The sequence below is a fragment of the Phascolarctos cinereus genome, unplaced genomic scaffold, assembly GCF_003287225.1.
Source record: "Phascolarctos cinereus isolate Bilbo 61053 unplaced genomic scaffold, phaCin_HiC Scaffold_2;HRSCAF=192, whole genome shotgun sequence".
Lineage (NCBI taxonomy): Eukaryota > Metazoa > Chordata > Mammalia > Diprotodontia > Phascolarctidae > Phascolarctos > Phascolarctos cinereus.
This window is the reverse complement of record NW_027555625.1, coordinates 268,915,258-268,930,328: the sequence shown is the minus strand read 5'-3', so window position 1 is coordinate 268,930,328 and position 15,071 is coordinate 268,915,258. Positions and strand designations below refer to the sequence as shown.

Here is a 15,071-nt window from a genome sequence, read left to right as displayed (position 1 = left end):
TTCTCACTAGGAGTTCCTTTAGACCAATGAAATCACACATCTGAGCTTAAAAGGAGAGAGAAGAAATTTATATAGCACTTTAATATTCTCAAATCCTTTCTTTATCACAATCCTGTGGGGTCAGAAGTTAAAAGTGATGAGTAAAGCCAAGTCCAAGCCCAGGTACTGATCTGAGAGGGGACGGGGCTCCTTTAAATCCATCTCCTTACTCTTGGCCTGTTGCTATGTATGGGACTTGTGTGGGGGTGGGGAGCAGCTTCCTTAGCAACAGCTTGGCCTTTTAAAGGGGCAGCAGTAGCCAAAGCCTTAGAAGTCCTAGCCACCATGGGGCCCAAAAAAGGAAGTGGGGAGTTGCAGAGAAAAGGAGGTGGGGAAGGTGGGAAAAAGAAAGGCAAGAAGGGTGATCCACTATCGCCTAAACCAACAAAAGAGGTCATCACGGAGGAGATCCGCAAGTTTTATCAAATCCAGATCCAGGACTTGGAGAAGAGGATCGTTCAGTCAGTGAGCCGGGAGGCCACAGACAACAGCCAGCCAGGGTTCCACAGTCTGCTGGGGCAATGGGGGCAACAGACGCTGGGCCTCTGGGAGTGAGGGGCTGCCCTCGGTCCCCCTCCTGGCTCTGGTGGGAAGAGCTCTGGATATGGAGCAGTCTATCCCCTCACCCCAGGCCTCAGCTTCCCCATCTATACAAATGAAAATGAAGGGGTTGGAATGGATGGACCCCTGGGCCCTCTCAGCTCTAATGGTCTGACTAGCAGGGTGTTAGAAAGTCCAGGGAGTACCGGAGGCCAGCTCTGAGTACCAGGAAGCAGGAGTCCAGGGGTTGGGGGGTCACTGTGCTTGGCTCCTGGGAGGGCCCTGGGCCATGGTGGGAAATTGACAGTCCGACCTCAGGGTTGTCCAGCTCGTCTTTCTGAGCCCTTTCCCACCACTCAGCAGTTCTATCTCCTCTGCCTAGGGTGACTGAGTAACCTCAGCTTTCTGAAAAGCTCATTCATATTTAAGTAATGGGGACTTGCTGTGTTACTCTTCTAATGAGGGATTTGCATTGTAAAGGGATTGGGGATGGGGGTGGGCAATGCCTAACCCAAAGAGCTAAATGGAGTCATAAACCAGATATTTTGGGGAAGGATGGACTTCTTGGTGCTGTTCTCAAATACCATCACATAAGTGGCTATTTGATATTTATGTAAATCTGATTTAGCTCAATTCTTTCAAAATTTGATTCTAAAATATGTATTGAAGTGCTCCCCTCCACCAATAGTATCTGTTTTGTAATTAATCATAACATAGATTTTGAATGCCCCTAAAACAGGACTCAGAGGGAGCTTATTCGAAGTTTTCCCCAGAAAGGTAGAAACAACAGTCATGCTTCCAGCCTTTAGACTTTCTGCTCAATGTCTCAGACTCCCGGGGCTTTTCTCAGCCAGCTCTGGGTAAGTCATCCAATTCAGCCCCCCTGAAACTCCTGACCCCTTACTTCTCTAGGTATCAAAAGAAATGGGATGAGGTGATGGTGAAGGATAAACTCTTCCGGGCTAAGTTTGAAAGCTGGCTCAAAATAAAAAGGAAATTGTCTCCTTCCTCAAATGTTCCCTCACCAGCGAGTGTTTGAGATCACAGACCTCAATGAACAGCTTCAGGGGTTGCAGATCTCCAAGGAGATGGAAAAGTTTGCCTTTGAGGCCCAGCTGGCCCAGGTTCGCCACGAGTTCCAGGAGACTAAAGATCAGCTCATCTCGGAGAATGTCTCGCTGGGTAAGGGAAGGGCCCAAATCAATCAGTACATCAACACATCTTTACTGAGCACCATTTATGTGCCCAATCCTGGCTAGGCTACACCTTGGAGGTGACAGGAGGAAGAAGAGACACTGTCGGTGCCTACCTTTGGTGAGCTCATAGTCCAGGTGGGGAGATAAGATGTAGTCATAGTGTACTGACAAGGCAAGGTGACTAGAAGTTAATGGGACTTTAACAAACTGACCAGAACCTAGACATCCCAGAGAGTGTCTTCCTTCCTTCTTTCCTTCCTTCTTTCCTTGCTTCCTTCCCTCCCATCCTTCTTTCCTTCCTTTCTTCCAAACTCCAGTATAGTCACTTTCAGCTGGGAGGGATGAGACAGTTTCATTGAGGAGATAGCATGTGATAGAACCTTGAGAGGTTAAGATGTCAATATGGGGCAAATGGGGTTGGGTAAAGCCATCCTACGTATATGGAGAAAGGTGAATAAAGATGGAAGACAGGAACATAGGACATGTTCAGAGGCCCGTAACTGTCCACTCTGGCTGGAACATAAGGTATCTGCAAGAAAGCAGTGTTAATTAGGGCTAAAAAGGTAGGGTATTGGATCTTGAATGTCAGATTATAGACTCAGCAGGCAGTGGGTAGTCATTGAAGGCCTTTAAATTCAAGAGTGTGTGATAATACCTATAGGCATTCCAAAGAGGCAGCCTTAGCTCAAAACATTTCTGGAATCCTGTTTGGGAGCTGCCACCAAGAACCAGTTTATGAGTCAGAAAATGAGCTTTAATGATTTGAGAATCACACCCTATTTGTGATCCAGCTCAGTCGCCCACATTCATCATCGGACTTGGCTATGAATGACTCACGGCTGATTCCAAAAATCAAATCTACCACCCAAGGAAGCTCATTATGTTCCCTTTCTGCTAAAAAGTCAAGAAAGCAGAGGCAGAAGGTGGTGTTCTTTCTTCTGATGAAGCCTATAGTATGCCGGTGCTCATCTTAATGGAAGATGTGAAAGCCCAATTAGCATGGTTTTTTTTTCCAAACTACAGATGCAGTCATTTCAGTAAAAAACCTAATGTCACATGACACTGTTTGTAAGGGAAGGCAGTGTGGCGCAGTGGATAGAGTGGTAGAGTTTGGAGTCAAGAATACAAGTTCAAATCCAACCTCTGACACTTCTAGTTGTATAACCTTAGTCTCTCAGAGCCTCAGTTTCCTCATCTACGAAATGGGGCTAATGGATTAGTTCCTATCCCACAGGGTTGTTGTGAGGCCAAAATGAGATAGTGTGTACAAAGTGCTATGAAAGCAGGTGGTGCAGTGGATAGGGCACCGGGCCTGAAGTCAGGAGGACCTGAGTTCAAATCTGGCCTCAGACCAAACACTTGACACTTACTAGCTATATGACCCTGGGCAAGTCACTTAACCCCAATTGCCTAAAAAAAAAAAGAAAAAAGTGTTATGAAAGCATCAGGTGTTATTACACAGGACTGAACTCTTCAAATTTTCCTATGGTACTTTGTCTATATCTTCTTATACCCTCTACCCTTATCTTATCTCATGCCTCTTTGTATAATTGTTGCTCTCTCAGACTGCTTACTATTTGAAGGCTGGAACCATGTTGATGGTTTTTTCTTTGTTTTCCAGTTCCCAAGATAAATGTCTTTCATATTTTTTTTCTTGAGGAGGTGGAGGAGACACGCCTGTCAAAGGGACAAGCAGTCAAGAAACATTTATTAAGCACCTGCTATGTGCCAGACACTGGGGATATAAAGACAGAAATTAGATAGTCCCTGCCTTTAAGGAGCTTACATTTTTCTTTTCTTTTTTTGGTGGGGCAATTGAGGTTAAGTGACTTGCCCAGGGTCACACAGCTAGTAAGTGTCAAGTGTTTGGTCTGAGGCCAGATTTGAACTAGGTCCTCCTGACTCCAAGGCCGGAGCTTTATCCACTGTGCCACCCAGCTGCCCCTAAGGAGCTTACATTCTAACAGGGGAGATAGCATGTACATACATAATACAGAATATGTACAGAATAACCACAAGGTAGTTTTGGGAGGGCGGGTACTAGTAGCTGGGATGGCTGGGATGTAGAAGATGGCACTAGAACTGAATGGAGGAACTCCTTGTATAGAAACTCCCTCTGCCTACAACTCCTTTGTCATTTAATGGCATTCTGGAGATGCCTGGTAGCACTGACCCATTCACTGTCACACAGCTAGAATGGGCTTGGTAGGACGAGTTCAGGTAGCCCTAGCTCCAAGGCTAGCCCTCTATCTACTATGCTGAGCTATCACTCATCTTGCACACAGAAGAGACTTAATAAGTGTTTATTGATTGATTGTTTGTTGAAAGAATAACGGTATGCCACCATTGAGGTTATTTAAAAAGAATGGGCCAAAGAGAAAAATCATTCCGAAAGAGAAGCTCCCAAGTCCAATCTCGCAAAGGGACCACTTTGAAGGGGGATAGCACTCATTTGAATATCTAAGTTATGGTCTGTTTGTTAAACAATCATTCTTATATGTTATAGTTGTGTTTTACAGAAATGCTGTAGGATTTCTTACAAGGGAGACATCAGTGTGCAATGGAACAAACAGGGAGGCCTTGGTGGGAAGAGGTGGGATTTGAAGTGGGTCTTGAAAAATGAGTAAAATTTAAATAAACGGAAGGAAGGAGGGAGGGTGGTCCAGGAGGAGGGCTCTGCATGAGCAAGGGCTGGGAAAGGTTCTTACAGGGAATCATTGTTCTGTGCAAGGAACAATATAGGTAGGCAGCCTAGATTAGAGGAAAGCACCTTGAACTTAAAGTCAGTGTGCCAGACTTCAAATATTGTCTCTGACACTTAGTAGCTGTGTCCATGGATAATTCACTTAAATTTTCTTTCTGTTAGTTTCCTCACAGGCAAAATGAGGATAATATTACTTAAATTTCCTATACCACAAGATTCTTGTGGGCAAAGCACTTTGTAACCCTCAAAGTGCTCTGTAAATGGGAGTTATTAAGAATGCAGATGACGACTTGGGGAGAGCAGAGGATGCATGTAGCAGAGCTGTGGGAAATAAGCTTGGATCCATAAGATGCAGGTCACAAAAGAGCTTCAGGGGAGGGAGAGGGACAGGGGGTAGTTCTGGAGGTGCGGGCCTTAGGAACATCTATCTAGAGGCAGAACACTGCACACCCCTCTCACGCCACCCTCCCCAGGCCTGTTGAAGTCCTTTGGGAATGCTGGGGTCTGCTGACTCACTGGGACTTCTCTGGGCAGGGGGAAAGCTGGCTTCCCTTGATGAGTACCGGGTCCAGAAAGAAGAACTCATGGCCAAATTTGCCATGCTGGAAGAACAACTGAAGAAGGAACACGATGAGTACAAGGACTGGATTTACTGCCTGGAGAAGGATGCTGTGTTAGAAAAAGACAGGTCTGAGCTCCTCAATACTTGGCCTCTCTCCCAACCCTATAAGGGCTAGGAAGGGCAATGACGCAAGGATCTCCTGGGCATCCAAAAGAGTCTGATTTCATTCACTCAGACCTAAGGTCTGGGTTCCTCAACTCAGAAGCACTTCTGAGTGATTGATTACCACCTTTATTAGCTGTTTGACATTGCACAAGTCACTTCCCCTCCCTTGGCCTCAGTTTCCTCCTCTGTAAAAGGAGGGTGTGGGACTAGATTTCTAAGACTCCTTCCAGCTCTGCTGATGTCCAGTTTAGCAAGGCACTGGGGAAAGGGAGTGAGGGATCCAAGATCACAGAATGTGGTTTGGGAGAGGGAAGGTATTGGAAACTGCCTTCTGGGCATATCTAGGACTCTGAACCCTAGGAGGACTCCCTCTCCATCTCCCCAAACCGCAGACTGAAAAAGGAAATAGTCCAGCGAGTGAACAAGGTGGCAATCGACTTTCGCAAGGTGTCCGCTCTCCAGATATCAGAGACAACCAAGAAGGTAATCCAAGAGAACATGGCAGTGACCACAGAACTGGCCAAAGTGTCCAACCAAAGTCTACAGCTATTCGACGAGAATGAGGACCTGAAAGGAGTCACGAAGGAGATAAGCAAGCAGCTGGACTTGCTGGAGAGCAACAAGAAGATGATGTCTAATGATAGAATGAGTCGCCTCAAGGTAACATCTAGCCTATCAGAGGCTGCCTTGCCTTGGGGGCTTGGGAGCCAGGGACTCTAACATCTTTGCCTTTCCCATGGGATCTGAATTCATCCCTTGTAGAAATGAGAAGACCGTGGGGAGGGTGGATTGTGGGGAGTGGAAACATTTTGGGGGAATAAACATTCTCCTTCTCCTCCCACCCCTCATGGCTTATTTCTTCCTGAGAATGGTGGTGGGGGGGTAGGGCAGGGAATTTCACATATTTTTCCTTGGATTTCTCTAGGCCTTTACAATTCTAAATGTATTAGGCATGATTATTTTCTGTGTGTTCAGTCCTAAGCTAAAGAGAGTGGGGGAGCTGTCCAATAAAGACGGGGGATGGGTAGACTTAGAAAGAGGCAGCTCTGGCCCACCCTTTGCTAACCTCTTCACTCTACCACCTTCCTCTGTGGCCTTCCCTTTTCTATACTTCCTTCTGATGTAGACCATTCTAGACAGAGGGCATGGGTAATTCACTTGAATAAAAATGTAAGGAGAGGGAGGGAAAGCCTATCATGTGACTTCCCCACAGCAGTGAAACTATCTGGAGAAATACGAAGGACTTGGGGGAGCAGGGTATGGGAATGGGGTGGCCTGTAGGAACCTGTAGGGGCAGAGCGGCAGCCCTTTCCCATTGGTCTGTATGTCACCCATAAAGCCCATCATCACATCTTCTTCCCCACAACAACCTACACAGATAGATGGTGCAGTGGATAGAGCACTGGACTTGGAGTCAGGAAGACCCGAGTCCCAATTCTGCCTTAAATGCTGTCGCTTAACCTTTGCCTCAGTTTCTTCATCTTTATGTATCTCTCTGTATAAAGTGCTTTGTAAACCTTAAAACGCTATGGAAATGCTAACTGTCATTATTACCACCCTAGCTGATATGGTTTCTGGCCAAAAAGTGTGAGGAACAGCAGCAGAGAATGGAAGAAGCTGCAAAGATAAGGGCCATGCTGGAGCAGGTGGAGATGGCTTTCCAGCAGTTGCAGCAGGACAACCAAGACCTGAGGTAGGCCGCCCTCATTCAAGGGGTCTGGGCCACTGAAAATTCAACCCAGGGAGTTAGGCACTTAGTGTCTGAAGCCAGGGTTCCAGCCCTGCCCACCCAGGGTGCTGACCAAGTGAGGCTTCTGCAAATTACAGTGAAAGGCTTTACATGTCCTAACATACATGTTAAATAAAAACTGGGATTGGATGTCAAGGACCTGTGGTTCTAGCCCTGGCTCTGTAATGTCACCTCTCTGATCCTCAGTCTCTGCATCTGTAAAATAAAATGGGAACGGGTAAGCATGACCGAATGGCCTCTTGAGGCTGTTCTCCTCTTGAAATCAGAGATTTTGGGGAAAAGATTATCTGGTTGTTGGAGGAGCAATCTAAGCAATTCTAGGATAATACAGTCCTGCCCTAGGCCTCCCTCCTTTACACCTGGACTGGGAGGGATTGGGGAAGTGGGTGAGCAAGACTCCATGATCCCTCATCTGACCCTCCCCAGGAATGACGTGGAGAAGCTACAGATGAAGCTCAGGCACAACCAGGTGAAAGCAAAAAAACTGACTGAGGAGCTGGAAAGGGAGCAGAAGCAAAGTCACAGTGTGGAACAGGTGCTGACCCAAGCCAGATTCCTGCTCGGGATCTACTGTCGGTGAGGCTTCCCTGCAAGGGACAGCAACCCTGGCCACAGGCTAATGGCCATGAGGGGTGGTCTTCTATTAAGAACAATTGATAAAATCATGCTTCCTGCCTCTTGGCAGAGGTGAGGGACTATGGTAATGGTGTTAAACTTAAATAGAAACAAATCCCCGCTGGCCTCATATCAACCTAGAAAACCACAAATCAACATTATCTATGTTGTGTTGTATGTTTATTTTATTAAACATTTTCCAGTTACATTTTAATGTGGTTCATTGAGCCAGTTTGACACTTCTAGACTGCAGGTTCAGGATGAGACAGCCAATGAACAGATGTTTTGCTTGATTTATTTTATTTGTAAAAGGGAGGGCTTTTATTTGGAGGCGGAGTTAGTAATGATACACACAAGATACACACACACACGAAAATAACATCAATGGCACTTTTAAAAAATACAGAGAGCAGAAGGGAACTTCAGACAATTAGGGCAGAGTTGGAACATGTTCAATCTGAAACATGAATTTAAAACTTGCTTTCCTCACATTGGAGATCTGTAGTTTCATATATAGTCCTCTTTTTCTGTTCTCCCTATGGGGAAATGTTCATGTTTGTTGATGTGTGGCAAGATCCTCGTGATAAAGTTTGTTTTTGGCAAAGCAATAAGGTAGTTAACACTTTACACTCCCAAGCTGTAGCTAGCCTCTCAGGGAGGACCTGGGGCATACAGGCCATATATATAGATATATGCTTTACATATGCAAGGCCCTACTTTAACTACAGCCTCATTTTACATTCATTTCCAAATAAACAGGGTACATTGGTAGAATTCCCTGAAGGAAATGCAAAGTTTATGAGCTTCAGAGAGATAAAGTGACTGTTCTGGCTAGGCCAATGGCTGGTTAATCCAGCCAGACACTTTTGTACTCTGATTCTGTCTCTGAATTTAGGAATTTTCACTTCACAAAAGGAATCACTACAAATTGCCTTTCAGTATAGGACTCAGCAAAAATGTATTTGCTTTGTTTTATTTTCGAAAGTCCAGCCTGGGAGTCAGGAGCCCTGGGGTCTAGTCCTAGCTCTGCTGTGTGATCTTGGACAAGTTGCTTTCTCTCTCTGGGCTTAGTCTCTTCCTGCCTGCCCCTACCCCTTTCCCCTACCCTCCTGCCCAGGGTGGTTCGAGTGGTCAATGTAAGGAAAGCACTTTGGGGCCAAAATCAATGGGCTGCATACATAATTGCAGGGTCAGGATGCAACACAGCTGGAGTTTGTGTGTGTCTGTGTCAAGCATGTTCTGACCTCCTCTTATACCTTTGACTTGCCTCCCCCAGATGCACCCTGAACCCTCTGAGGATGGCCAGTTGGATGTGCTCTTCCAGATGGCGCAGAAGGAGACGCTGCACCAGCTGATGTCCGTACTGAGCCATGCTGTGGTCCTCGGGCCACATGTGGCTCAGTTCATCAGACTCCAACAAAAAGCTCATGGCTTTTCACAAAGACACTGCAGCAGAGGTGAGCAGTTACCGACAGTACTATTATTAATGATTCACATTCATATTGTGCAATGAGGTTTGCCCAAGTGCTTTACCAAATTTCAGAGGTAGGTTGTCTATTATTATCATCATTTTACAGAAGAGGAAATTGGGTCCCTATAAGATTGAGTGACTTTACCCATGGTCACACATCTAATAAGTATCTGAGGCAGGATTTGAACCATATTAGTTTCCTGACTCCAAGTCCTGTGTTATAACTACTGTACCACACTGTCCAGCCTAGTCTAAAAAGAGATCACTAGGGGATAGAGTGGTGCTCAAAAATCTTCATGGGAGAGGGATTCTCAATGGCCTTTAAAGGATGCCAAAGGGTGGGTGGGGGCAGGGGCTGTCACCGTTGCAGTATCTGTTCCTTTGCTGGACTTCATGGCCCTGACTTGTCACCCTCTCAGATGTGAGAACTTCAAACCCATCCATCAGCTGACCAAGAGCATGCCGTATAGCCTGTCGGGCCTGTCAACCCACATCCCCTTCAACCCAAAAGACATCCAGATATTATCCCAAACCACTCGTCTCAGAAATTTCAAGGTATCTACTGCCCCTGAGGTACTGAGAGGGGAAGCAGGAGGGAAAGGAATGATGGAGACAGAGAAGAGCCCTGTCATCTGCTGGTAGGGAGCACGGAGAGAAGAAAGGGGTGGAACTAAGGAGAATATAGCTCAGATATCACCTTCCCTCAATTTTCTTTTTTCAGGCTTCCTTTCCAAACTCCTTCAGACAGCCCATGCTGCCTGCTATCACCTTGAGGAAGAGACAACTCTTTTCTGCCTCCTCTGTGCTCTCAGACCCTACAGAGAAGGAAACAGAGGAGGAAGCTTCATCCTTGGAAGACAAACCTTTATTCCCTGGGGAGGGACAGGAGAATAATTAAATGTCCCATAAATTTGTGATTACACAGGTATGGGTAGGCCTCATGTGGGAGGGTGGGGCGAGTGCACCAATGTGGGTCATGTGAACCCAGGGCCATCATCCTCACTGCACTTTACCTCAAGCCTGGACCAAGGCTCTCCCCAGTGGGGCTGGAATACCAAGGCTCTGCCCTGTGTGCTACTCCAGCAAGGCAAGGAGAGGCTGCTGGTGCCCTGTTCAGAGGAACAGTCCTTTATGAGTTGTCCCCTAGCCCACCATGGTGGGTTATGTCATGTCAAGAGGGGCTTGTGCATGCGGTCCCCGCTAGGCTCCGCTGGCGAATGTGGCTGAGGAGCACCTCCGTCGCCTGCTCCAGAAGTGGGGGTAGCCGTTCCTGCTCGGCTGCTGTGAACCTGTCCAACACATACTGCTCCACGGCCCCTGGGTGGGTTGGTCGCCCGATGCCTACTCGGAGCCGGGGCATGACCTGTAGATTAGAGGGGTGAGTGGCACAGCGCTGGCAGCTGCCTACCCAGAAGCAGAAGGCTCTGCTTATTATGGCCTCCTGCTTAACCCCCAGCTCTCTACCTTGAAGCCCCTACTCGAGTACCACTGCAAAGCTGTGCCAGCAGGCCCTCAAGGCAGGATGAGGAATGAGACCCAGAAGAGATGGAAGGAATACTGTTATAGGGGTGAGGCAAACAGCAGAGCGACCCTTTGACAGGCGTGGGGACTAATGCTGGAATGCCAGGCTACTACTCTCTTCTTCTTCTTTTTTTTTTTTTGCTAGGCAAGAGGGTTAAGTGACTTGCCCAGGGTCACACAGCTAGTAAGTGTCATGTGTCCGAGGCCACATTTGAACTCAGGTCCTCCTGAATCCAGGGCCAGTGCTCTATCCACTGCGCCACCTAGCTGCCCCCACTACTACTCTCTTCTTCTGCACAGTACCATGTGGCTAGTCCTGGTGAATCAGGAAGACGGACATGCACAGGAGGACAGCAAGACCAGGACTGAGGCTGTCACCAGCTCCCTTCAAAATCCTCACCTCAGGGGCAGCTAGGTGGCGCAGTGGATAGAGCAATGACCCTGAAGTCAGGAGGACCTGAGTTCAAATCCGGCCTCAGAACAAACACTTGACACTTACTAGCTGTGTGACCCTGGGCAAGTCACTTAACCCCAACTGCCTATAAAAAAAAAAACAAACAACCCTCACCTCAGCACTAAGGTCTCAGAGCATGGGGAACTGATGGGGCACACAGGCTGCAGCAGAGACCATTAGCCCTAGGGAAATGCTACATTACCCCTGGGGGAAAGACTTACATTTGAGTTGAGACAGTTGATGCAGGATCGTACCCCGTTGTGACCGCTTTTAAGACAAAACCCAGAAAGAACAAGTGTCAGAAATTCATTAGAGGAAAGGGCAGGGACAGGGGCAAGGGGAAAGACAGAGTGGGAAGATAAGGAGACTCAAGGACAGTACAACTTCTTCAATGACAGTACAAAAGACGCGTAAGCCTCATGCCCTCTTTCTAACATCTCTAAGGAAATATGGCAGTGATTAGCACACTCATTTTTTACAGATGGGAAAATTGGGGTTAACACTCACAGGGCGAAGTATTTCCTTCCTTGGCCCCAACATGGGAATCTTTTGGGGGTGGCAAGGTTCTCTGAGGACCCTGGCTCCCTCACCTTGCACTGCCCCCCAACTTCATGGCTAGCTTCCCCAGTGGCTTGTCCAGCTCGTCATGTACCAAGTAGATGTCTTCGGCTGCCAGCTGATACATCTTGGCTTCCCAGAGAAACAAGAGTAAGATGGATGAGGGAGGACGCCGAGAACCAGGATTTACTATATACCACCTCCCCACCAGCTAAAACAATCCAGCACTCTCATTAGCCTCTGCCATGAAGTTATCTCTAGGGAGAAACCCAGCATTTAATAAATGTTTAGGGGACAGAAGCTAGGGAATCAGAACCACGTGCCAGCAATCCCTCCTCCCCCAAGGCTGGGCAGGGGGGAGCCCTACTGATCCCTGATCTCTCACCAGCCTGGGCCACACTGTGCCCATTAACATTCATGAATTGGCGGGGTTTGAGAAGCACCAGCTCAGCCTCTCCAAGGCGGGCGATGGCCACATCTGCACAGCACTGACGCTGTCTCTTCCACTGGTCAGCTACATTCAGGTGCTTGGCCAGCTGGTTCAGCACAGCCATGCCCACACTGTGCCGTGTGCCCTGCAACCTGTAGTTGCCCAGGCCGGCCACCTGTAGGTCAAAGAAGAACTGGGCTGCCCTCTTCTTCCTCACTACCCACCCACGTTCTCTTGAACTCCCTGCAGTTGGGCTTCCTCCCACCCCTCTACTGAAACTGTTCTAAGGTTACCATCGAGCTAATCATCAAATACAAAGGCTTTCCCCCTGCCCCAGGCCTCATTCTCCTAGACCTCTCCCTATTCCTTCTGGCATTGCTGACTAGCCCAGTTGCTCTGCTGCCCCAAATTCTACTGACTTTACCTTTCTAACATTTATATCCCCTTCTCTGACACTGCTGCCTCATCACCTCCTACCTGGACTACTGCAATAGCCTTCTGGTTGACCTCTCTGCCTCAGTGTCTCCCTCCTCCCATCCATCTCCATTCAGCTGTCCAATTAATCTTCCTAAAGAACAGGTCTGACCATGTCACCTCCCTATTCAATAAACTGTAGGCTCACTCTCACCTCTAGTATTGAATATAAAAATCCTCTGGCACTCAAAGCTCTTCATGACCTGGCCCCTTCCTACATTTCATCTTCTTACCCCCCCCCCCCAAAGTACTCTGGCGATCCAGTGACACTGGCCTTCTGGCTGCTCCTACCATAAGGCACTGCACCTCCCTAGGAGTGGAATGCTCTGCCTCCTCATCTCCGCTTCCTTGACTTTCTTCAAGTCTGAGCTAAAACTCCATCTACGAGAAGCCTTTCCTGATCCCCCATATATACATTGGATATATCTTCTTTATACATAGTTGTTTTCATGTCAGCTCTCATGTTAGACTGTGAATTCCCTGAGATCAGAGGCTATCTTTTTCCTTTCCTTCACCATGAACTTAGCACAGTGCCTGGTACAATAGTAGGTGCTTAATAAATGCTTACTGCCTGCCTGCTTTAGTTATCACACTCTCCTGGGTCTTCCTCCAGTCTAACTGTTCTTCCTCTTCCCATAAGGTTTCTTATGCTCTTCCTATATCCCTAATACGGAATATTCCCCAAGCTGGGGGACCCTTTGTCTTTATACTTTCTTCACAATTTCCTCTGACAGCTCCACAACCACCTCTAGACAGATAATTCCCAGATCTGTACCTCCAACCCTGACCTCTCTCTTTTTGAGCACTGCTAATTCCTGCCAGCCCATCTCCACCTGGATGTTCCAAAGGCACCTCAAATTCAACATTTCCAGAAATGACCTCATTCCATTTTTTCCCCAAAACCTACTCTGACCTCCTCACTTGATGGCACTAGTAGCACCACTCAGCCAGCTAAGCATAACCTGTGGGCTTCTCTTTGACTCTGACCTCTCACAATCAGTTAACAAGCTCTGTGGAGAACTTCTCCAAATCATCTCGGGAAGTCTTTTTTTTTTTTCCTATTCCTATTGGTATCACTGAGTATAGTCAGATCCTTACCACCACCTGCCTGGTTTATCACAGCAACTTCAGATCTCTCTCTCTCTCTCCCCTGTTCCAATCCATCCTATTTAATATGGCCCAAATAATCTTTCTCATCTAGAGATTTTTTCTGATCAATTTTCTGCTCAAAAATGTTCAGTGGTTCTCTATTAACTGGTGAGTAATATTTAACCCTTCAATGTCTAGTATTCAAGAATCTTCCCAACCTGGTATCACCCTCTCCTTTCTTGCCTCATCTCATTTTTCTCCCCTCTTTTACAACCGGTTAAAAAAATACTCTGCTCCACATCCTCTCATGCCTCTATCTCTTTGCTTAACCTATCCCTCTTCCTTCCTGGCATATCATCCTTCCCTCTCTTCACCAATTGGGGCTCTTTTTTGAACTTAAATGAAGCCTTCTTGAAGCTGACAATGACCCTCGGACCTCCCAAAGCATTGTTTGTTAGTCTTTAATAATATATATTATTAGATATTACAGCTATAATATGCACTATTACACGAGATACGATTTGTATCCTATCCTAGCAGGCTGCAGAGGTCCTTAACTTTTTTTTTTTTGCTGTCATGGACCCCTTTGGTGACTCTTATGGCCTTCTCATAATTTTAAAAAATTCATAATTGAAATAAATGCCAGATTTCATTTAGAGATGAGTTAAATTAGAGCTGTCTTTCCCTGCCCCCAAACAAATTCATGGGTCCCCAGATTATAAACCTGCTTTAGTGCAAGGATCATGGCTCACCCAAACTTTGTAAGTCTCCTAGTACTTAGCACGTTTTCTTCTGTACCCATTAGACACTCACTTCATAAATGTGAGACCAAAGGAAGCCTCCTCTCGAATCCCCCACGCCCACCCACCCCATCCCCGGGGTGCAAGAGTACATTAAAGTGGAGGAAGAGGACCGCGGTTCGAATCCAGCTTCTGCCAATGACTACTCGTGAGTCTTTAGGCAAGTCACTGGACTTGGGAGGGTGGCTCAGCTTCCTTAACTGTAAAGTGAACTCCGGAGTAGCCTCCAGTTCTCCCTACGGTCACCCAGGGAGATGGGGCCCGGGCATCGCAGGCTCCCGGCGCGGCGGGGGGTCGGGGGTCCCTTTAACCCCACCCCTCCTCTCGTACCCTCCAGCCCGGGAAGCTTCCCGCCCTCCCCCGCACACTCACCAGCCACCTCTTCCCAGGAGGCCGCGGTTCTGGGCCGGCTCGGCTCATCCCCCGGCTCAGCCGGCTCCACAAGAGCCCGAGCCCCGAGCGATTCATGTCTTCCTTCCGAACCTCCTCCTCTTACACACAGGCGGCCCCCATTCACCACGAGGGTCCCGCCCCTCGACGTCAGCGCGGCGAGCGACCAATTAGGGCCTGGCCCCGTCCCTCCTCCCCGGGATGACCACCCCGTCCCTGCCTGCCCCCGGAGCAGTCCGGAGCGGGCGCGGGTGGCGCCTGCGCACTGTCCTCATCGGCGCGGCGCGCGGGCGCCGGTCCGCTGGGGGGAGGG

General features: G+C 47.8%; 2 protein-coding genes across 3 annotated transcripts; one reads left to right on the top strand and one right to left on the bottom strand.

Moving 5' to 3' along the window:
* The first annotated feature begins 324 nt into the window (after positions 1-324).
* Positions 325-9,962, top strand: LOC110193599 (cilia- and flagella-associated protein 157-like). The gene is given in 13 exon segments (XM_078149169.1): positions 325-500; positions 1,492-1,550; positions 1,553-1,600; positions 1,603-1,761; positions 5,014-5,167; positions 5,599-5,866; positions 6,769-6,899; positions 7,383-7,513; positions 7,516-7,532; positions 8,848-9,003; positions 9,006-9,028; positions 9,462-9,597; positions 9,764-9,962. Coding segments are annotated over 13 exon segments (1,635 nt in total). The 3' UTR covers positions 9,941-9,962.
* PTRH1 (peptidyl-tRNA hydrolase 1 homolog) lies at positions 9,890-15,002 on the bottom strand. Of its 2 annotated transcripts, none has more exons than XM_020965466.2 (5): positions 14,741-15,002; positions 11,961-12,180; positions 11,608-11,707; positions 11,239-11,284; positions 9,890-10,405 (listed from the first exon to the last, which is right to left on the bottom strand). In XM_020965466.2, exons 1-5 carry the CDS (start codon positions 14,834-14,836, stop codon positions 10,214-10,216), a joined length of 654 nt encoding a protein of 217 aa, XP_020821125.1. In that variant the 5' UTR covers positions 14,837-15,002; the 3' UTR covers positions 9,890-10,213. The 2 variants fall into 2 exon arrangements, with proteins under 2 accessions (XP_020821125.1, XP_020821126.1); XM_020965467.2 differs by having other exon boundaries at positions 11,608-11,702; positions 12,019-12,180.
* Positions 15,003-15,071: the final 69 nt, after the last annotated feature.

Excerpts from the sequence above, each read along its gene's own strand:
- PTRH1 (XM_020965466.2), bottom strand. The coding sequence starts at position 14,836 with ATGAATCGCTCGGGGCTCGGGCTCTTGTGGAGCCGGCTGAGCCGGGGG. Across the intron at positions 12,181-14,740 it reads CTCCTGGGAAGAGGTGGCTG|GTGGCCGGCCTGGGCAACTA; the intron begins GTGAGTGTGCGG and ends TTTGACCTACAG. Across the intron at positions 11,285-11,607 it reads AAGTTGGGGGGCAGTGCAAG|CGGTCACAACGGGGTACGAT; the intron begins GTGAGGGAGCCA and ends TTGTCTTAAAAG.